This window comes from Loxodonta africana, chromosome X (genome assembly GCF_030014295.1).
Source record: "Loxodonta africana isolate mLoxAfr1 chromosome X, mLoxAfr1.hap2, whole genome shotgun sequence".
Classification (NCBI taxonomy): domain Eukaryota; kingdom Metazoa; phylum Chordata; class Mammalia; order Proboscidea; family Elephantidae; genus Loxodonta; species Loxodonta africana.
This window is the reverse complement of record NC_087369.1, coordinates 129479618-129503478: the sequence shown is the minus strand read 5'-3', so window position 1 is coordinate 129503478 and position 23861 is coordinate 129479618. Positions and strand designations below refer to the sequence as shown.

General features: G+C 36.9%; 1 protein-coding gene across 1 annotated transcript in view; it reads right to left on the bottom strand.

Moving 5' to 3' along the window:
* Positions 1-23861, bottom strand: part of COL4A5 (collagen type IV alpha 5 chain) — a 304359-nt gene that overhangs the window by 19213 nt on the left and 261285 nt on the right. The window contains exons 37-41 of the mRNA XM_064278667.1: positions 19702-19828; positions 11967-12047; positions 8161-8259; positions 7573-7623; positions 6036-6221 (exon numbers count right to left, since the gene is read on the bottom strand). Of these exons, the coding sequence (XP_064134737.1) occupies positions 6036-6221; positions 7573-7623; positions 8161-8259; positions 11967-12047; positions 19702-19828 (544 nt within the window). The remainder of the gene's footprint in view (positions 1-6035; positions 6222-7572; positions 7624-8160; positions 8260-11966; positions 12048-19701; positions 19829-23861) is intronic.

Here is a 23861-nt window from a genome sequence, read left to right as displayed (position 1 = left end):
ACTAGGCCACCAGGGTTTCCACTAAGGACGCAGGGACTCATTAAGTTTTATTTTTAACAGTATTCACCTTTTCCATTAAATGTAGCCATGAGTACATGGATTAGTGCAATCTCAGGCAACAAAAAAAATCAAGAAAATAAAATTAGTATGTAGAGTTTACAAATGGGCCATATGCTTGTTTAAATATATTAATGCAGTATTGAATAAAAATAAGTACACTTTCATTTAATATTCAACATGTCTTTATGTATGGATTACCTATAATGAACAATTGAAACCACAAAGACTGAATGTCATTTCAAACTCAATTTTAAACAAGTCACATTACCTTCACCAAAATGTTACAACCCGAGCAGGTAGTATCAGAGGGTAACAGCACTCTTCAATGCCTTCTGAATTATAGCAAAAAAGTGTATTTCTCTTATCACACATACAAAGCATTAAAAAAAAAAAAAAGAAAAGAATTGACCAGTGAAGAATCTAACCTTGAAAACCTGGGAAGATCAGAGTTCACCAAAGCCCAAAGATCGATGTTAGCAGTATCAGACACCACACAGTACAAAATAAGATTATGAGTTAGAAATGGTTCACATTATAGCAGAAGTTAAACAATAATCTTCTTTGTCAGCACTTCTTATACTTACAGCATAATCAGTATGCAAACAGATCACACAGGAGTATGGACAGCCAAACCTTTTCAAATAGAGCTTATTCTAGAAAATAAGCTGCTGGCCTTTATTAATCCAAAAAATGAAAAGGTCTAGCGAAGACATCATGTAAACACTGCTACTGTGGCTTTCCAAAAGGTAGCTTTTCAAAACACTTCACTGACAGCCTTCAGTTTCTTTCACGAAAGGGTAATTTTAGATAATTATTTAAGTGTATCCTGACCTCTATCATCCTTTAGTGAAAACACAAGATGAAAATGTTTTTTATATGTTCAGACTGCCCCAAAGAGATACTGTTAACTTTAAAGTTCTCGTGGGCAAAAAAACAAAAACAAAGATCACAGATCTGAAGAGAAAAAGTAAAAGACGAGTATACAATGCCCATTACCAACTGTACTTTGAAACAGTTTGTCTTATAGAAAACCATTCCAGGAAGCCACATTCTGATTTTTTTTTTCAGAATTCCTCATTATAACTTAGAATAAGTAATTAAAGAGAAAAATGGAATCTATATTGTTCACCACTGAACTTGGAAATAAGATTCAAATTTCCCAAAGAAGTGAAGACCATAAGTGAAGGGATGCTTTAAAATATATTTAGGCATGCAATATCCCATCCCAAACCACAGAAAATTTCACATTTACTTTATTATTATTCAGTGCACATATTAAGCCAGACTATTCATTATTTAAAAAAAGGATCATTAAATAAAAAGATAAAAAGCCTACAAATAAGATACCTCTTGGTTAGTGTTAATTGACTATAAATACAATTTCCTTTTCTTACAAGTCTTGCTATGATTTATAAAACACTGAATGTTAGCAGAGAGAATAAATTGTGCTGGAGCACCAAATCCTAGGAATTAGGAGACATAGGATATATTCTTTGTTCCACTATTTAATAACTCTGTGACTTTGGGCAAGTCAATCACTCTGAGTCCGTTTTCTCACCCATATAACAGGAATAGTGTTATGTGCCCTAACCTTGCTCAAAGGGTTGTTTTAAAGATAAAACTCAATTTTTTAAATATTGACCTAATGTCTGCTATGTGCAAGACCCAAACTCTACCCTCAAGGATCTTATAGTAAAAGTATGTTATATGACGTAAATGACGGCAAACCATATAAATATAAAACATTACCATTGCTGCCCAGTAATAAGTAACACTTTTAAAGCATTTGATGCTTTGAAATTCAGAAGACTAAAAATTAGCCTGTTTGTTTAAATGGTTTCTAAACCACATCCAGAAAACTAACTCAAGGCATTGCTTAAAGCAGTCTGACCATATAATTAATTAAATAATCAGAATTCCTATCTAAGATGATTCAGAGTTTGGGAACAGATATTTCATATGTGTGTTTGGTACAGAAAAACCAGTAACAAGAACTCTTAGAAAAGTAATTCACTGATATGTAAGATACTTCAGCCTGAGTGAGTAATAAGGAAAACTTGGGATCACATCATAGCAAAACTTCTAAGATATCAATTTCTGAAAGGTAACACTTTAATGAGTTATATGTCAAGTCAATTTTGTTCATGAGGCTCTCAATCCATTATTTTTCAAACCACCTAACAAAGTTTAACTGAAAAATAAAGTAAAAACCTAGTCTCATACATAATTGGTAATTACTAAAGATAAACTGATGAGTTGATCAGCATATTTTGAATCCATTTCCACTTAACATGTAGTCTTCAACTGCTGCAGAGAACACTGCAGAGACCAGGTTTCAATTATTATGCAATTTAGAGCACATCTGGTAAACAAGAAGTTGTTAAATCAGATTTAAAATAATGTAACTCCTTTTCTTTCTCTTATTTGAATATATCTAGTTGTCTGAGAAGAAAGCAGTCTTCCTTCTAGACGACAATAAAGTCTGTCAGTGATCAAGGCAGCAGAATTCTACAAAAGTCAGACAAGGTAGGACTCCAAATTCCTTCAAAGTACATCCTAGTCTTCTCTTTTATGTTGGTAATAGTTAAATAGGCTGCACTTGTCTTAATATTTTGATGCCATCCATTTAGAAAGAATACAGAAACAGTTACTAAGGGTTTGATGGAGTTTTTGAAGTAACAGGAAACAAGAAAGTGGAGGGAGGGCCCAGGCGCATGCTAAGAGTCTTTTAAATGACAGAAGTAGCTTTACTCCATCACTCATATTTATAACTAGAATAAGAGGCCAGATTATAAGCATCCAACTGCATTTGTGGAAGGATGATATAATATTACTAGTCAAAGAGGTACTTAACTAAGCACTGGGGAGGCCTACAGGAAGGACTCAATTATGCTAATAACTAGCAGTATGACTTTCAGCAATCTTCTTAAAAGCTTTTGAGCTTCAGTTTTCTCCTATATAAAACTTTCGTCCCTTCTATAACTGATATTCTATGGCTCTATGAAATAGATTCGAAGGCGAGTAAGAAACTAGGGAATCAGTTCAGATAGGGAGATAGATGGCTTCCTAAGAAGCATCCTGAAAAATTATGAATTCTAAATTTATAGAAATAGAAAATTTCCTGACATTCCCCAGACCAGATTTTAGGAGTACACTTTTTTTTTCTCTCCCTTTTAGTTCCTCCTTAGAAATTTGAAAAACGCTACTTATCTTGAATAATAATAAATGCATTCCGATATGTGTCCCTCTTCTTCTGATTAAGTGAACATCTTTCCCTATGAATCAGCAATTTTCCATCGGATAAAAAAAAAACCAGTGCCGTTGAAGTCGATTCCGACTCATAGCGACCCTACAGGACAGAGTAGAACTGCCCCACACAGATTTTCCAAAGAGTGCCTGGTGGATTTCAACTGCCGACTTCTTGGTTAGCAGCCGTAGCACTTAACCACCACTACACCACCAGGGTTTCTTCCATTGGATAGTTCTTGGTAATTGTTCTTTGGTGTGTAGCGTTTACACATGAATAATGAAAATAAGATTAAGAAGCTCCTAATCTGAGCTGATTGCATTGATTTTTTCCCCCTTACTCTGTGTCTATTTGGCCATTTTTACAGCAACAGAATTCAGAACTTTGGGACAGCCCAAAATGCTAGATGGGATGATGTGAAAACCTACAAGCAGTATGGCAAGTCATGAATTACATATTTTACAAGAATTATGTATAATAGCTATTATTGTTTTAAAAATGAATGCCTTCTTGAAGGACAATTCATTTGCATTTCTATTAACATAGACAGCAATGACACAAAATACACTCTATTCTGAAGGTAAGGGTAAAATAGTATACAATCCTGTTTTGGGTACTATAATTTTCAACCAAAAGAGACATGAACATATGAACTTTGACATGCTACATTAGATTTCCTAATTATATCATTTTGGGTCATTCCGACAGACAGAAACGCTGGACTCTACAAGTTCCTGACAACTTGCAGAAATAAGCCAACATGTAAGAATTGAATTGACATATATGCTCTAAAATATATTTGAATACTTGAAAACATTAGCTATAAAAAAATTAGGTGTCTATATATTTACACATATACATACATACACACACATATGTTTATATATACACATATATAAACATATGTATATAAATATATAAGAAAAGTTTCAAACTTCATGCAGTTAACTATTTTGCAGTTAAAGAGCTAACCTGTAGGACCTAGATAGGGATCAGAGTTCACCAAGGTCCAATGTCATCATTAGCAAAAGGGAAAAATATCAAAACTGTTAGAAATATCAAGAAACTAAAAGCATTACGCTAAACTCTTCCAAGTTAAAATTTACTTCAATAAAAGAATACTCTGAAAGTTCATATTCATGCATCTGAAATTAAACCAAATTATCACCACTTAGAGACAACACTAAAATGAAAATACCATGTTACATATTTTGAAAGGCCAGAAATCATTTTTATAATAATCATCACTAAGAGCTCAGACTAGAGCAATCAATTCTAACAGTAGCTGGGTTTAAAACTCCATTTTAATTTGCAGTTTATGAACAAATTAAGAAGTTACACACACTCATGAGATGTGCGTTAATCTTCTGACTACTTTTGTTATTGTTTCCTTAGAAATGGTACTTTTAATAGCTTTTGTGATTTAATAGTAAATTTTAATAGCCTTTGTGACTAATTGCTTTATGTTGAAATATCTTAAAGTAATGTTCAACCATTACTAGTAAGAACAAATAACCACAGTGCGGATTAAAATATAAAAAGGGTAATAGTTTGGTTTATTTGAATTATGGCATGCATAACCAAGCAAGGAATTCAATTCTTTACAATACATGCAAGAGAGTTAACCTGGCTGAGGAGATTGTCACTGATTTTCTTCAATAGTAAACCAAAGTAAAACCTTAAATCGTAACCTCTATAAACAATCAAATCAGAGCAAATAAAATCTGGTTTTGAAAATGATCTTCTGAACACAATACATGATTCCATTTAATTCATGTTTTTAGAGCATATCTTATTAAAATTAACTCCCGTCACTTTAGAGTCTACTGTAATTTAAATGGCAATCTTCATTTTTAAATGCATTTGAAAAAAAAAGTCAGAGATTGTCAAGGAGTAAAAGGGTAATTGCTTTGTTTCTTTAATTTTAGATTTCTCTTATCTTTTTTTAAATCAACAAAGGCCAAGTTCTCAATTACCAGAAACATAAAAATTAAAGATCAAGCCTCAAAAATCTACTCATAACATATCACCAGTGACTGGACTCAGCAAAATTAACTCAGGATGAAAATGAGCATTTCCAAAAAATTAGTAAAATGAAATGACACTGCACAGACACAAAATGAAAAGGTGAACATTGGATGCAAAGTTGAGATTACTAAAGCAGTTTACACAGGACAAATGCGGTACAGACATGAGGCTGGTATGAAGAGATTACTATTCAATTTGATCATGCTGTGATGGTGAAGATAAATTTGATTGCCTAGTTGCTAAGGAAGATAAAATTTGTTTATTGTGCCTGGTGACATTTGTTGATCATGACAGAACCATAGAAACACTTTTGGTATGGACCACAAGCATCTATTTGGTGACCACTAAAATGATTTCTGTGATGTCATGCTGAGAAGCTCACATTTAAAAATGCAGATGGCATTTTGCTGCCAGGTTATCAGCATAGTTTTACCTTTAATAAACAGACTAATAAAACTGCTACTTCCTTGTTTTCTTCCAAGCTGTTTTGTTTTACTTCAACTTTGATAAATGATAAAATATATTACTGAAAAGAAATATTAGATGCCATAGAAATTGACAGAGATAGGTATAAGCCAAGCTATCCACCTGAAAGCTCTTAAAAGACAAATTCAAAAGTACTAAAGACTGAATAACCTACCAGCAAAATGCAATAAATGGACTAATAAACAGACCATTTTCCTACCACTGATGTACATACCTGGTCTCCCAGGAGGACCCTGGGGCCCGGGGTTGCCTTTAGGGCCTTCTAGAGCAGGGCCTGGAGAACCAGGAGGGCCTGGGGGACCCTGCACACCAGGGAAACCCTGAAAGCCTGGTTCGCCCTTTGGACCTGGAAGGCCAGGGTTTCCTGGAATGCCAGGTAATCCCCCATCACCCTTTTGACCTATGAAAACAAAGTGACATTAGAGAACACACTAAATGATACTAAGAGACTTTTTTTTTTAAGAGACTTACCTACAAAGTGAAAGCTACTTACACTTATTAGAGCAAGTAATGGTATTTACTATGGTTACTGTGAATCCCCAACCCACTCAAAAAAAAATTCTTCCCATTAAACATATGTATCTGTTATCAGAACCATCATTACAATATAAATTGAAAGGTAGAAACAATAGTAGCTTGCATCTTGAAAGCTACCCTTTGTATTACTACATAGTGCAATGATCATATGACCAGTACCTGTGAGGAAAAATAAAAAAAGGAAATATATACAGTATCTGCAACAATAGGTTTGAGATGGCTGGAAGAAATTCCTGAAACAATATTTTGAGTCTAATGGAAGATGTGGATCTTTAATGGTTGCTGTGTGTCCCTGAAGACCATTCTACTCAAGATTTGTAATAACAATCTAGACAAACTGTTCTCGGTATTTTTTCTGCACCACCAACATTCCTGGGGGGTATATAACAGTGGCACTTAAAAGCAATAATTTTCATATTGGAATCATGGAAAGGATATCAGAATTTCTGGGCGATATGGGTGTGTTTGAGAAAAGCCTCCATAGAATAGCCAATGGTAATTTCAGAACATAAACATATATATTACATATATCTATATACATTTAGGAGCCCTGGTGGCGCAGTGGTTAAGAGGTACGGCTGCTGACCAAAAGGTGGACAGTTTGAATCCACCAGCCACTCCTTGGAAACACTGTGGGGCAGTTCTACTCTGTCCTATAGGGCTGCTATACATTTAGTCATGTGATTAACTATTGCGTGATTACCAATGACAGTAAGCACAAGTGAGGGAAGGTAGATGTGTATGCGTGCACACATCCATCAAAATATGCAAGAAGTAAATTCAGATTGAGTTTCTAAGAGATACTTTCTTGATTTATTCATTGATACATATTTCCACAGAATTTCCTTATATTACCTCAATATTGCTTCCATAGGGGGAAAAGAGTGTTTTATTTTCCAGCTAAAAAGGCTAAAAAAATTGTAGTGAAATCTCCCTATAATTTTGTCTTCTTTCTTTAGCATTTCCTCAGTATTTATTTATAAAGTTAATGAAGAGATACCAACATGTAAATTTCCTTAAGGATGCATGTTTTTATACAGGTTAACTCTATACACTAAATTGCTAAATAGGAAATGCTTTGAGATATAACTCTAGCTTTGTGTTTTCTGGGTTTGCATGTGCATTCTTTACAGTAAATGGTACAAATGGAAAAATAAGCATACTAGAGAATATTCTTTTTATGGACTGATTTAGCATGTTTTATTAAAGTTTACCAGTAAGTCCTGGGAGTCCAGGGGGTCCTGGGATTCCAAAGCCTGGTTGACCTGTCAGGGTGCAAATCAAAAATCTCAAAAGGATAAAGCAACTGAAATAAGGACAAACTATTTTCAGATCATTAAGATTTTTATTAATTGCTACAATGTATAGTTACATGGAACTGAGAGAAGACTTATTCCAACATGGAACTACAAATCTAACATGAGAAAACTACATGAGAATAGAATAAATATATATTCTATTTGTGATGAGTGTTAAATATGCCCCTATATCCACATATCATATGAATATATATAAATGGAATATAGATTGCATAAGGAAAGGTCATCCACAGAAGTTTGAAAAAGCTGGGTAACTTCTTGACGTGAAGAACTGGGCCACAAAGGAGTCTTTAATAAGAAGAATGCAGATGTGAGATAATATCCTTAGTAAGTTAAGGAAGAAGATAATTTGGAAGGGAAAAGTCTGTGGCAGCTTAAAAGGTAAGAAAAAAGATAAACTTTCATTGTGGGTAAAAAGGACAAAAGTTAAAGTAGAAAAGGAGGAAATTAGAAAACTAGAAAGAATAAAAAAATATATAGCACCTGGTTCACCCTTCTGTCCAGCTGGTCCAGGAATACCATCTTGACCTGGTTTGCCTTTTTCACCTGGAGGCCCTGGTGGGCCAGGACGACCTCCACCACCTAAAGAACAGAGCACATCAGTTTACACCCATCTTCTCAACTCCCTTTTCCTTCTATATTTCCCATTCTCTACACACTACCTTCAGCTAGTCTTATCTAAAAGACACAAAGAGCTTCTGAGACACTCCTTTAAATCATGAAATTTTGTGGAAATGAAGCATAAAATAAACAAAGGGATATAATGAGAATAAGGAATAGCCTAATCATTCCCTCATTATCCCAAACTTTTCAGTTTCTCATTTTTAAGATATCCTAAATGGCTTTATTTACTGATATACAGGCATCAAACCACTGCCGTCGAGTCGGTTCCAAGTCCTCATAGATACTGCAAGTTCAGTTCTGAACACTGCAATAAAGTGAGTGGCACAAAATTTTTGGTTTCCCAGTGCATATAAAAGTTATGTTTACATTATACTGTAGTCTATTAACTGTGCAATAGCACTGTGTCTAAAAAAACAATGTACATACCTCAATTAAAAATACTTTATTGCTAGAAAATGCTAACCATCATCTGAGCCTTCAGTGAGTTGTAATCTTTTTGTTGGTGGTGAGTCTTGCCTCAATATTGATGGCTGCTGACTGATCAGGGAGCTGAAGGTAGGGGTGGCTGTAGCAAATTCTTAAAATAAGATAACAATGAAGTCTGCCTCATCGATTGACTCTCCCTTTCATGAAAGATTTCTCTGTAGCATGCAATGCTATTTGACATCATTTCGCCCACAGTAGAACTTCTTCCAAAATTGGAACCAATCATCTCAAACCCTGCTGCTGCTTTATCAACTAAGTTTAGCTAATATTCTGAATACTTTGTTGTCATTTCAACAATGTTCACAGCATCTTCACCAGGAGTAGGTTCCATCTCATGAAACCACTTTCTTTACTCATCCATAAGAAGCAGCTCCTTAGCTGTTAAAGTTTTATCATGAGATTGTTGCAACTCAGTCATATCTTCAGGCTCCACTTCTAACTCTAGTTCTCTTGATATTTCTACCACATCCGTAGTTCCTTCCTCTACTGAAGTCTTGAACCCCTTAAAGTCATCCATGAGGGTTGGGATCAACTTCTTCCAAACTCCTGTTAATGTTGGTATTTTCATCTCCTCCCATGAATCATGACTGTTCCTAATGGCATCTAGAATGGTGAATCCTTTCCATAAGGTTTTCAATTTACTTTGCCCAGATCCATCAGAGGAATCACTATCTATGGCAGCGAGAGCCTTACGAAATGTATTTCTTAAATAATTATGACTTGAAAGTTGAAATTATTCCTTGATCCATGGGCTGCAGAATGGATGCTGTGTTAGCAGGCAGGAAAACAGCATTAATTTCCTTGTGTATCTCCATCAGAGCTCTTGGGTGACCAGGTGCATTGTCAATAAGCAGTAACATTTTAAAAGGAATCTTTTTTTCTGAGAAGTAGGTCTCAACGGTGGGCTTAAAATAGTCAGTAAACCATGTTGTAAACAGATGTGCTGTTATCCAGTCTTTGTTACTCCATTTATAGAGCACAGGCAGAGTAGATTTAGCATAATTCTTAAGAGCCTTAGGATTTTCAGAATGATAAATGAGCACTGGCTTCAACTTAAAGTCACCAGCTGCATTAGCCCCTAACAGGAGAGTCAGCCTGTCTTTTGAAACTTTGAAGACAGGTATTGACTTCTCCTCTCTAGCTATGAAAGTCCTAGATGCCATCTTCTTCCAATACAAGGCTGTTTCATCTACATTGAAAATGGGTTGTTTAGTGTAGCCACCTTCATCGATTATCTCAGCTAGATCCTCAGGAAAACTTGCTGTAGCTTCTATGTCAGCACTCACTGCTTCACCTTGTACTTTTATGTTATGGAGACGGCTTCTTTCTTTAAACCTCATGAACCATCTTCAGCTAGCTTCAAAGTTTTCTTCTGCAGCTTCCTCACCTCTCTCAGCCTTCATAGAATTGAAGAGTTAGGTCCTTGCTCTGGCTTAGGCTTTGGCTTAAGGGAGTTGTGGTGCAATTAATTAATTTTGTGTGTGGCCTTTCTAGCCATGGTCTTGTGACTGTCACCCAGGTGATTGGGCAGGGCTGTGCAAACAAGATAATTGTGGCCCAGTGAGGGAATTGGTTGGTTTTGCCTTAAGAGAGAGCCAATTCCAGAGAAGAGAGGAGGAGTCCACCACCACCACCAGGGAAGGAGAGACCTAGCAGCAGAGACCTGGCAGCAGGAGACAGCACGGTGGGCTTCCCGGCCCACAGAGAGAGAAAGTTGGCTGCCTTTGGGTAGACTGAGGACCAGGGAGAGGTGTGCCTCTGAGCACAGGTGGGGAGAGACTATCCTGATGGAAGAACTGTATCCTGAGTATTCTTGAGCCTGAATTGTAACTGTTACTTCCCTAATAAATCCCGTAATTGTCATTACGGTGGTTAAGTTCTGTGTGGCCACTGCAATGAATTATCGAACCCAGTAGAGAGTGCTATGGGTGGGACAGTTGGTGTCAGAGCTGGTAGAGATGGTGGAGAGAGGAGGCATGTCTAACCGCCACCTCATAGGAATCAGCCTTAGACCGTTGATCATGGTTCTCATTCCCCTTTGTGGGATTGGAGGAGGTCAGGCACTGCTCCCATGTCGTTTTTACAGGATTGTTGTGGCTGGTTTGATCTATCTAGTCCACTAAAACTTTCTCCTCCATATCAGCAATAAGGCTGTTTCACTTTATTACCGTTCGTGTGTTCACTGGAGTAGCACCTTCAGTTTCCTTCAAGAACTTTTCCTTTGCATTCACAGCTTGATTGTTTGGCACATGAGGCCTAGCTTTTGGCCTGTCTTGGCTTTTGACATGCCTTCCTCAATAAGCTTAATCATTTCTAGCTTTTGATTTAAAGTGAGAGATGTGCAACTCTTCCTTTCACTTAAACACTTAGAGGCTATTGTAAGGTTATTAACTGGCCTAATTTTAATACTGTCGTGTCTCAGGGAATAGGGAGGCCCGAGGAGAGGGAGAGAGATGGGAATGGCAAGTCGGTGGGGGAGTCAGAACACACACATTTATTAAGTTCACCATCTTATATGGGGGTGGTGTGTGGTCCCCAAAACAATTACAATAGTAAAATCAAAGACCTCTGATCACAGATCATCATAACAGATATAATAATGAAAAAGTTGGAAATATTGTAAGAATTACCAAAATGAGACACAGAGACAGAAAGTGAGCACATGCTGTTGGAAAATGGTGCTGATAGATTTGGTTGATGAAGGGATGCCACAAACCTTCAATTTGTAAAACGATGCAATACCTGTGAAGCACAATAAAGCAAAGCGCAATAAAAAGAGGTATGCCTAAATAAATAAATAAATAAATGGCTTTAGGATATCCAAGACAGTAAGGTGGGAAGGAGCGGCATTATAGGCCTGATACGAGGCCAAGAGAAGTGATTTCCTTTAGAAGCTGGTAAACAAAAAAAACTGCTACACCCTGCAGTTCTAAAAATCAGAACTTCTATCCGCTATTATGTGATATCTGAAATAACTCCCCAGAGAAACGAAGCCCAGAAAATAAGATCCCATAATAATTTTAACTTTTATTAACAGTTGTTCACTTTGCACCTAACAAACAAGCAGAGCTAAGTGAAGGATCACCATGTTTCTTTGCCTTGTAGATGTTCATAGCTCACAGAAAAGATGTGACTTTCCCAAATTGAACATGAGCTTTAGTTTTACATAACATGCTTACCGATAAGACCAGGTTCTCCTGGAAGGCCAGGGTTCCCAGGAAGACCATCAATACCTTTTGGTCCAGGAAGGCCTGGGGTTCCTAGGGTAAAGAGCGCAATTAAAAACAAAAGAAAAACTGCATTATTTTGATGGCTACAATTCAGAGGTACGATTTATAGCGTTGGCATATAAGCAGTGAAAAACAGAAAGGGAACCCAAAAGATGCCGATATTTGCTGCATATTTTTAAGAAAAAATTTAAATTTTAAATTTATTTATCCAGTTGCTTTTGTTGTTTGCTGCAGTTAAGTCTGCCTTTAACTCATGGCGAGACCCCACACACAACAGAACAAAATGCTGCCTTGTCCTGAGCCATCCCCATGATGGGTTGCGGATCAGACCTTTGTGATCCACAGGGCTTTTGCTGGCTGATTTTCTGGGAAATAGATCACCAGGCCTTTCTTCCTAGTCCATTTTAGGCTGGAAGCTCCACTGAAACCTGTTCATCATCACAGCAACACCCATGCCTCCACTGACAGATGGGTGGTGGCCGTGTATGAGGTGCACTGGTTGGGAATTGAATCTGAGTCTTCCATATGGATGGTGAAAATTATGGGCATAATTATATATCTATAAACATAAAAATAACTACCACCATATTATACTAGTAGAATTGGTAGGATTCCATTGTATGTATATACCACGATTTTTTAAAAATCCACCCACCCATTGTTGGACATTTGGGTTGTTGCCAGATTTTAGCTGTTAAAAATATCCATTCTTCTATTTATGGAAACCTGGACTATTTCCAGAGTTTAGTTACTAGAAATAAGGTTGCTATGGATATTTTTGCACAAGTCTTTTTGTGGACATATGTCTTAACTTACCTTGGGTAAACACCTAGGAGTAGAATTGCTAGGTCAGAGTGTAGCTGTGTGTTTAGCATTTATGAAAAATTGCTAAACCATTTTGCACTCACAACAATATATGAAAATTGCAGTTGCTGCAGATCCTTGCACAACATATGGTGATGTCAGTTGTTTTAATAACTGCCATTCTGGAAGGTATGTAGAGCTATCTCATCGTGGTTTTAATTTGCATTTCTCTGATGGTTAATGATATTGATCACTTTTTCATGTGCTGATTGGCCATTCATATATCTTCATTGGTGAAATGTCTGTTAAAATTTTTCATATTTTTAAAATTGGATTGTATGTCTTGTTATTATTGAGTTGCAGAAGCTCTTTACATAACCCAGATATTAGTCTGTTGTCAGATATATATTTTGAAGATATCTTCGCCTAGTCTGTTGCTTTCCTATTCATTTTCTTAACGCTGTCTTTTGATAAACAGAGGTTTTCATTTTATTGAGCCTAATATATCAATTTTTTCTTTTACAGTTATTGATTTCTGTGTCCTAAGAAAACCTTGCCTAGCCCTAAGTCATGAAAATATTCACCTATGTTTTCTCTAAAAGCTGCATGGTGTTAGATTTTATGTTAGGACTAAGATTCAACTCAAATAATATTTTCTATATGGTATGAGGTATGGTTTGAATTTCATTTTTTTCCACATGAATATCCTGATGTTTTAGGACCATTTGTTGAAAAGACTTTCCTTTCCCTGATGGATTTCTTTGGCACTTTTATCAAAAATCAAATTATTACAAATATGAGTCTCTTTCTGTGCTACCTATTCTGTTTCATTGATCTATTTGCCAATCCTTATGCCAGTACCACATTGTTTTAATTACTGTAGCTTTACAGTACATCTTTAAATCAGTGTAAGTTCTGCAACTATGTTTTTCCTTTTCAATATTGCTTTGGACATTTTAGGTTCTTCTCATTTCCATATATATTTTAGAATCAGCTTATCATTTGTTACTAAAAAAAATCTGCTAGGTTACTAATTGGAATACTTCGAATCTACAGATCAATTTGGGGAGAACTGGTATCTTAACAATTTTGGTCTTCTAGTCCATGAATATATCTCTCCATTAATTTAGGTATTTTAAAATTTCTCATAGCAGGTTTTGTTAAATTTATACCTAAACACTTCTGAGGTCAGCCAAGATGCAGTAAGGCCCTCTTTCCCATTGATTACAATAAAAAATTCTGGACACAATACAGAAAGCAACTACTCAAGGACTCAAAGTAAACACTTAGCAGCCATATTGGGGAGGCGAGTAAAAACTTAAAGAATGACCAGAGGAGCAGTACATTACTTTTCTATTGCTGCATAAAAAATTAACTCAAACTTAGTGGCTTAAGACAATGCCCATTTATTATTTCAGTTTCTGTCAGTAATAAGTCTGGGCACAGCTTAGCTGGGCACTTATCTGGAGGTGCTGGGGAAGGATATGCTTTCAAGCTCATTCATGCTATTGGCCATATTCAGTTCCTTGGAGTTGTGGGACTGAGATCCCTGTTTCCTTGCTCGCTATCAGCTGGGAACCATTCTCAGGTCCTGGAGGCCACTCACATTTTCCTTGCATGGGCCTCTCCATCTCAGTAATAGATATCCTCCTTTGTGCTGAATCCCTTTCATACTTCAAATTTCTCTGGCTTCTGCCACTAGCTGGAGAAAACTCCACTTTTAAGGGCTCTTGTGATTAGATTCAGCCCAAATGGATAACTGCTATGTTTTAAGATCAACTGATTTGAGATTTTAATGACATCTGCAAAATTACTTCATAGAAATCCCTAGATTAGTGTTTGACTGAATAACCAGGAGCTGGAAATCTTGGTAGGGGGGATCTTAGAATTCTGCCTATAACAACTGAATAACAAATGAAGGCAAAATAAAAACATTTTCAGACAAACAAGGGCTGAGAGAATTTGTCATTAACAGATTCCACTATAAAAAAATACAGAAGGAAAATTTTCAGTGTAAAAGGAAATGACCCTGCAAAGGCCACACCTTACTAATAAACTTCACATGTCAGGTCTAAGAGTAACGGCAAAATGGAAATAGCTCTGCTCTAACAAAACCTAATACTCCACCATTGCAAGATCAATTGATTCTCAAGTTATTGAACTGCCTGATAGAACAAAATTCAACACCGTTCACAGGAATATAACAGAAAGCAAAATTGCTACATTATACTATTCACAACATTCAATATATCATAATAATATTAAATAGAAGCAAAGAAATTGGAAAATGTAACTCTTATTCAGATGTAAAGAACTACAAACAGAAATAGACCCACAGATGCCTACAATATTGGAATAAACGGAAAATATGCTTTAAAATAATCATAAAAAATACGTTAAGAATCTACAGGCAGATGTATATAATGGGCAAAAAAAACCCCTGAAATTTCAGAAATACGGTAACTAAAAAGAACCTAACGGAAATCAAAATTATTGTGGAGGTGAGTAACGGCAAATTTTATGTATCACCTTGGCTAGGTTATGGTGCCCAGTTGTTTGGTAAAATGCTAGCCTAGTTGCTGTTATAAAGTAGTTACATGTGATTAACGCAGTTGGCCTCAAGGAAAACAGATTGCCCTCCATAATGTGGGTGGGCCTCAATCAGTTGAAAGCCTTAGAAGAAGTTTCCCTAGAGTTTGTTCTGCTTCCAGACTAAACATACACATTTTGCCAGAACGCTCTTACTCTTCGCTCTTCTTGTCACCTGAATTGTGGGGGATGCAAGCCTACAGGATGTCTTCTCTATTCTGTCACCTGACCTATGGATCTTGGAGTGCCCCACAATCAGTTCAGCCAGTAGGTGTCTCCAGCCTGTGACTTGACCTACAGATTTGGTATGTGTCAGCCCCCCACAATGGCGTGAACCAATTCCTTGAAGTAAATCTCTCTGTTGTTCTCTCTTTCTCATGATAGATAGATAGACAGATAGATGATGGATAGACAGACAGACAGATAGATAGATGATAAATAGATCTCACTGATTCTGTTTCCCTAGAGAACTCTGACGAAGACAATGAATTCCAAGCAAAATAAATACAAACACAATTATTCACAAAAAAGACAAACTATTGGAAACCAATGACAGAAAATCTTAAAGGTGTCCAGAGAAAAACCAGATATAACACAAAGGAGAAAAAAATAAGAATTACTGCTGACTTATTAATCAGTAAAGCATGGAGGCTAGAAGACAGTGGAAGAAATATTTAAATATTTAAAATAATGAAGAAAGTAAATATATAAAAAATAGATTTCTAAGTCTGGGGGAATTTTTCCTTAAATGAAAGCAAAATAGAGACACTTTCAGATAAATAAAAGGTAAATCAATCTGTCACCAGCAAAGTCACTTTACAGAAGATACTGGAAGTTCTTCAGGCTTTAGGGAAATGATACCTAATAGATGTTTGAATCTAGAGGAAGGTAGAGCACTGGAAATGAAAAATATGTAGGTCAATATAAAATTACATTTTTTCTTGTATTAAATTCTTTAGAAGTCAACTGATTGTTTAAAGCTGCAAGAGTAGCAATGAATTGTAAGATTTATAATTTCCCAGCTCATATTATTAGGCTAGGAAGTTCCTGATGCCAAAATGTTGTCAAGCGTACTGTGAGAAAGAAAATTTACAGGTCAAGATCTCTCATGACCATATACAAAAGATTTTTTAAAATATTAGTAAATTGAATCCAGCAAGACTTAACAATAATAATACATCATGATCAGTGAGGGTTATCCCCAAGATGGAAGGGTTTTTTTTTTTTTTGCATTTTTTAAATTTTTGTAAAAATACAAACCCAAACCCACTGCCGTTGAGTCAATTCCGACTCATAGTGACCCTACAGGACAGAGTAGAACTGCCCCATAAGTTTCCAAGGGGCACCTGGCGGATTTGAACTGCCGACCTCTTGGTTAGCAGCCGTAGCACTTAACCACTATGCCACCAGGGTTTCCGTAAAAATATAGATACATCAAATATCAATCAGTAAAATGTACCATATTTACAGAGTAAAGGAGACAAATTTATGAACATCTCAGTAGATTTCAGAGCCTTGGTGGTGCAGCGGTTAACAGCTTGGTTGCTAACCAAAAGGTCGGCAGTTCGAATTCACCAGCCACTCCTTGGAAACCCTAAGGAGCAGTTTCACTCTGTCTTAAAGGGTTGCTGTGAGTCAGAAACGACTCAACAGCAAGTCAGTAGATTCAGAAAAGGAATATAATAAATCTTAACACCCATTCGTAACAAAAATTCTCAGTAAATTCAAGGAATAGAAGGGAATTGCCTTAATTTAAGAAGTATACGTGTAAAAACCCTGGTGTTAACACATATTTAATGGAGAAATATTGAACGTTTTCCTTCTAACGTTAGGAAAAAGATTAATGATATCATGTTCTATCACCAGTTCTACTAAACATTGTACTGGAAGTCCTAATCAGTGTAATCGGTGTAATTAGGCAAGAAAAAGAATAAAAAGCCTAAGGAACTGAAAGGAAGAAGTAAAAATGACTGAGGTGATATGTTAGTTTAGAAAATAAAACAAAAAAAAAAACTCTATAAACAAACTCTTAGAATTAATAAGTGAAATTAACAATTTTCCTATATGCAAGTTTAATATTTCAAAGCCAATTGTTATTTCTATACACTACCTACAAACAATTGAAAAATGAGCTTGGAACAGCAATACCATATAAAATACCATCAGAAAACATCAAATTTCCAGGAAAAAATTTAACAAAAGATGTTCAAAGTCTCCAATATGAAAAGTGAAAACATTGTTGAGTTAAATACCTAGATAAATGAACAGATAACATGTTCATGGGTTGGAAGATAAATACTGTTAAAATATTAATTCTTCCCAAAGTTACCTAGAGATTTATTGCATTTTATTTTTATTTTTTTTAATTGTAATTTTTTTTGTACTTTAGATGAAGGTTTACAGAACAAACTAGTTTCTTATCAAACAGTACACAAATTGTTCTATGACACTGGTTAACAACCCCATGACATGTCAGCACTCCCTTCTCAACCCTGGGTTCCCTATTACCAGCTTTCCTGTTCCCTCCTGCCTTCCAGTCCCTGCCCCAGGGCTGGTGCATCCGTTCAGCCTTGTTTTGTTTCGTGGCCCTGTTCAATCTTTGGCTGAAGGGTGAACCTCAGGAATGGCCTCGTTACTGAACTGAAAGGGTGTTCGGGGGCCATACTCTCAGGGTTTCTCTAGTTTCTGTCAGGCCAGCAAGTCTGGTCTTTCTTTTTGAGTTAGAATTTTGTTCTACATTCTCCCCCAGCTCTGTCTGGGACCCTCTATTGTGGTCCCTGTCAAAGCAGTCAGTGGTGGTAGCCGGGCACCATCTAGTTTTACTCAACTCAGTCTAGTGGAGGTCGTGGTAGATGTGGCCCATTAGTCCTTTGGAGATTTATTCCATTTTAATTGAAAGCTCAGTAGGTTTTTTTTCACATGGAAATTGATAAGCTGATTCCCAAAATTTATTTATTGAAAATACCTAGAATAGCCAAGACAAATCAAAAAAGTTGGAACAAAGTTGTAGCTCTTATACTATCATATTTTAAGACTTAACATAGATTTACAGTAATTTGGACAGTGTCCTGTTGAAGCAAGAATAGGAAAATTAGACCAATGGAACAGAATAGAGTCTAGAAGTAGATCTCCATATATATGGTGGCTAGTGGTTAAAGCGCTCAGGTGCTAACCAAAAGGTTGGCAGTTCAAACTCACTAGCCACTCTGTGGGAGAAAGATGTGGCAGTCTGCTTCTGTAAAGATTACACTCTTGGAAACACTATGGGCAGTTCTACTCTGTCCTATAGGGTTGCTATGAGTCAGAATCAACTTGGTGGCAGTGGGTTGGGTTTTTGGTGTATATTTGGTAATCTGATTTCCTGACAAGAAGCCACTGCAATTTATTGGGGGAACTCATGCTCTTTAAGGAAAAAATGAACCTTGGCCCCTACCTAATAGCATAAAAATATTTTTATTCAAGACATATCATAAACATAAATGTGAAGGCCTAAACATTAAATGTGGTAAGAAAAAATATAAGAGAATATTTCCATAGCCTTAAGTAGACAAGTATTTCTTCAATAATCCATTACCCATTGCTGTCGAGTCAATTCACATTAGGGGGAGAGCAGCTAGGGGTACATAGCAAGGTGTGTACAAGTTTTTGTATGAGAGACTGACTTGATTTGTAAACTTTCACTTAAAGCACAATAAAAAAAAAAGAAAGAAAAATATAACCAAAATCCCATTCATCCATTCCACTGTGTAATACAAAAAAAAAAAAAAAAAAACTAAATACAAGCATGAACACAGCAGATACTATAATAATCTAGTTCAGGTTACCTGCTTGACTATAGTGCCAATTTCTTTTACTTGAATGACTCAATCCTTGCCATTTGAATGAACTGTACCATTGTTCTACCAACAGCCACCAGCTGTGTGCCTGAGTACAATTTTCTAAGAGAATCAGCAGCAGGCTAGGGCTTGGCAGTGTATATTATCACCTACAAAAATAGTAAGACCTTTTAATTGACTTGTGGCTAGCGGTCAAAGATTGAAAAACTCTCCACCACACAGTCTCTCTGCCCACAGGATATTGTCCTGCTGAGTTGGTAATACTCATTCTATTTTATACAGAAAGAAATTTGGGCTAAGATAAAGAACTAGTTCAAGATTTTGTTGCCAGTCAGTATCTGGGAAATAGAATACAAGTCTGCCAAATAAGAAGTTGCTCTGTGGTCCTGGCTAGAGTAGATAAGGAAAGAAAAAATAACTCCAAGAAAGTTAGAATTTAAGAAAAGGAATGTTACCTGGGAATCCAGGAAGGCCTGGTTGTCCTTTTGCTCCAGGGGTCCCTGGTAAGCCAGGCAAACCAGTATCTCCCACAGAACCTTTGATACCAGGGTTGCCTGGGTATCCAGGCAGGCCAGGTTCGCCCTGAAATCATAAATAAAAAGATAAAACTGAAGTTGCTACATGACTTAATTTGTATGACAACATGTCATTATTTATAGGGCTTTTACTATGTCAGGCACTCTGCTAAGTGCTTTACATAAATTGCTTCATTTACTCATCAGAACAACCCTAACCAGTTAGGCTTTATTATCTCCATTTATAAATAAGAAAACCAAGGGTTAGAGAAGTCAAGTGCCTAAGGTCACTAGCAAGTGGCAGAGTTGGGATTTGAACCAAGGTCTGTCAAAATCCAGAGCTCATGCTGTTCCTACTACTTGTAGATGCATTACTCTCATTAATCCTTAACAACCCTATAAGAAAGAAACTATTAATATCCCCATGTTACAGTGATGCAGCTAGGAAGTGGTGGAATCCAAATTTGGATCCAAGCATTCTGACTTCAGAAGCTGTGCTCAGCATTCTTAGTATACGACAGTGCAGTTCAACCAGTAAGCATGTCAACCAATAGCTACAGTTGGTTCTATAAAAAAAAAACAAACAAACCACCTGTTCTATAGCAAGCGGTAAAGTTTATCTTAACATGAAGAAGCCGGTTAATTCTTCAGTATACATCTCAAATCCCACTTCCTCCATGAAGACTTCCTGGATAGAAAGCTTACCCTAAGAGCTTAATTAAAGTAGGCTCTTATTCTGTCATGTCTATAATGGTTTCACATATGCAAGCTTTGACTCCTCAACTACATTGAAAGTTTTTTTGGGGGGTCAGAGATAATTCACATATAACCATTTTTTCCTCAATGAACATCTGTATTGAGTTTTCTTCTAATAGAGCCTTAAAAGAATTCATACCCATTTGAACAATTAAAATAAGTTTTTACCAAACAATGAATAAAATACACCTTAACTCTAAATCTCTACCACAATGCTCACTGCTCTAGTCATGGGGATCATGATCTCTCCCACAAAGTGTTAGCATTGCCTACTGAATGATACCTTCTTCACTTAAGTGCTTATGTTTGTCCAGGTGAATAAAATCTTATATTTGTAACTAAAGTGTTTCTGCATTATGGTAATAATTTTTTTTCACACTTCCAATGGTTTATTTTCCAGTTACTGGGGGACTACCAAACTTGATCCATTATTTTTTTTCTAATAATTTTTATTGTGCTTTAAGTGAAAGTTTACAAATCAAGTCAGTCTGTCACATATAAGCTTATATACACCTTACTACACACTCCCATTCACTCTCCCCCTAATGAGTCAGCCCGCTCCCTTCCTCCAGTCTCTCCTTTCGTGACCGTTTTGTCAGTTTCTAACCCTCTCTACCCTCCCATCTGCCTCCAGACAGGAGATGCCAGTACAGTCTCAAGTGTCCACCTGATACAAGTAGCTCACTCTTCATCAGCATCTCTCTCCAGCCCATTGTCCAGTCCCTTCCATGTCTGATGAGTAGTCTTCGGGAATGGTTCCTGTCCTGGGCCAACAGAAGGTTTGGGGACCATGACCGCCGGGATTCTTCTAGTCTCAGTCAGACCATTAAGTCTGGTCTTTTTATGAGAATTTGGGGTCTGCATCCCACTGTTCCCCTGCTCCCTCAGGAGCTCTCTGTTGTGCTCCCTGTCAGGGCAGTCATCGGTTGTGGCCGGGCACCATCTAGTTCTTCTGGTCTCAGGATGATGTAAGTCTCTAGTTCATGTGGCCCTTTCTGTCTCCGGCTCATAGTTATCGTGTGACCTTGGTGTTCTTCATTCTCCTTTGATCCAGATGCCACACTTCAAAGTGGGATGCAGAATGTTTTCATAGTAGAGTTTATTATGCCAATTGACTTAGAAGTCCCCTTAAGCCATAGTCCCCAAACCTTGCCCTTGCTCCGCTGACCTTCGAAGCATTCAGTTTATCCCAGAAACTTCTTCACTCTTGGTCCAGTCCAGTTGAGCTGACCTTCCATGTATTGAGTATTGTCCTTCCCTTCACCTAAAGTAGTTCTGATCTACTAACTAATCAGTAAATAACCCTCTCCTACCCTTTGTCCCTCCCCCCTCTCGTAACCACAAAAGAATGTGTTCTTCTTAGTTTATACCATTTCTCAAGAACTTATAATAGTGATCTTATACAGTATTTGTCCTTTTGCATCTGACTAATTTCACTCAGCATAATGCCTTCCAGGTTCCTCCATGTTATGAAATGTTTCACAGATTCGTCACTGTTCTTTATCGATGCGTAGTATTCCATTGTGTGAGTATACCATAATTTATTTAACCATTCATCTATTGATGGACTCCTTGGCTGCTTCCAGCTTTTTGCTATTGTAAACAGTGCTGCAATAAACATGGGTGTGCATATATTTGTTCATGTAAAGGCTCTTATTTCTCTAGGGTATATTCCGAGGAGTGGGATTTCTGGGTTATATGGTAGTTCTAACTTTTTAAGAAAACGCCAGGTAGATTTCCAAAGTGGTTGTACCATTTTACATTCCCACCAGCAGTGTATAAGAGTTCCAATCCCTCCATAGCCCCTCCAACATTTATTATTTTGTGTTTTTTGGATTAATGCCAGCCTTGTTGGAGTGAGATGGAATCTCATCGTAGTTTTAATTTGCATTTCTCTAATGGCTAATGATCGAGAGCATTTTCTCATGTATCTGTTAGCTGCCTGAATATCTTCTTTAGTGAAGTGCGTGTTCATATCCTTTGCCCACTTTTTGATTGGGCTGTTTGTCTTTTTGTGGTTGAGTTTTGACAGAATCATGTAGATTTTAGAGATCAGGCGCTGGTCTGAGATGTCATAGCTGAATATTCTTTCCCAGTCTGTAGGTGGTCTTTTTACGCTTTTGGTGAAGTCTTTAGATGAGCATAGGTGTTTGATTTTTAGGAGCTCCCAGTTATCTGGTTTCTCTTCATCATTTTTGGTAATGTTTTGTATTCTGTTTATGCCCTGTATTGGGGCTCCTAGGGTTGTCCCTATTTTTTCTTCCATGATCTTTATCGTTTTAGCCTTTATGTTTAGGTCTTTGACCCACTTGGAGTTAGTTTTTGTGCATGGTGTGAGGTATGGGTCCTGTTTCATTCTTTTGCAAATGGATATCCAGTTATGCCAGCACCATTTGTTAAAAAGGCTGTCATTTCCCCATTTGACTGACACTGGTCCTTTGTCAAATATCAGCTGCTCATACATGGATGGATTTATATCTGGGTTCTCAATTCTGTTCCATTGGTCTATGTGCCTGTTGTTGTACCTGTACCAGGCTGTCATTTTTAGTAATGTGTTGTATTCTGTTTATGCCTTGTATTAGGGCTCCTAATGTTGTGCCTATTTTTTCTTCCATGATCTTTATCGTTTTAGTCTTTATGTTGGTAATAACTTTTTAAAAACCTAATGTTTTTTCTTCTTCCAACCTGTTTTTTCAAAACAATTACAAGTATTAGATTGGGAATATATGCATTTTTTTCTGAGCCTTTTGTCTTAGTGATCTAGTGCTGCTATAACAGAGGAGCCCTGGTGGCACAGTGGTTAAGAGCTTGACTGCTAACCAAAAGGTTGGCAGTTCAAATCCACCAGGCCCTCCTTGGAAACCCTATGGGTCAGTTCTGCTCAGTCGTATAGGGCCACTATGAGTCAGAACCGACTTGATGGCAATGGGTTTTTTGGCTATAACAGAAATACCACAAGTGGATGGCTTTAACTGAAACTTATTTTCTCACAATTTAAAAGGCTATAAGTCTGAATTCAGAGTGCTGGCTCTAGGGGAAGGAAGGCTTTCTCTGTCAGCTCTGGAAGAAGGTCCTTGTCTCTTCAGTTTCTGCTTCCTGGTTCCAAGGAGTCTCCATGTGTCTTGGCATCTATCTTATGCCATCTCTCCTCAGCTCGTTTGTTTAATCTCTTTTATATCTCAAAAGAGATTGATTCAAAATACTCCCTACGTTAATCCTGCTTTGTTAACGTAACAAAGACAACTCATTTCCAAATGGGATTATAACCACAGGCATAGAGGTTATGATTTTTTTTAAAACATTTTATTGTGTTTTAGGTGAAAGTCTACACAGCAAATTAGTTT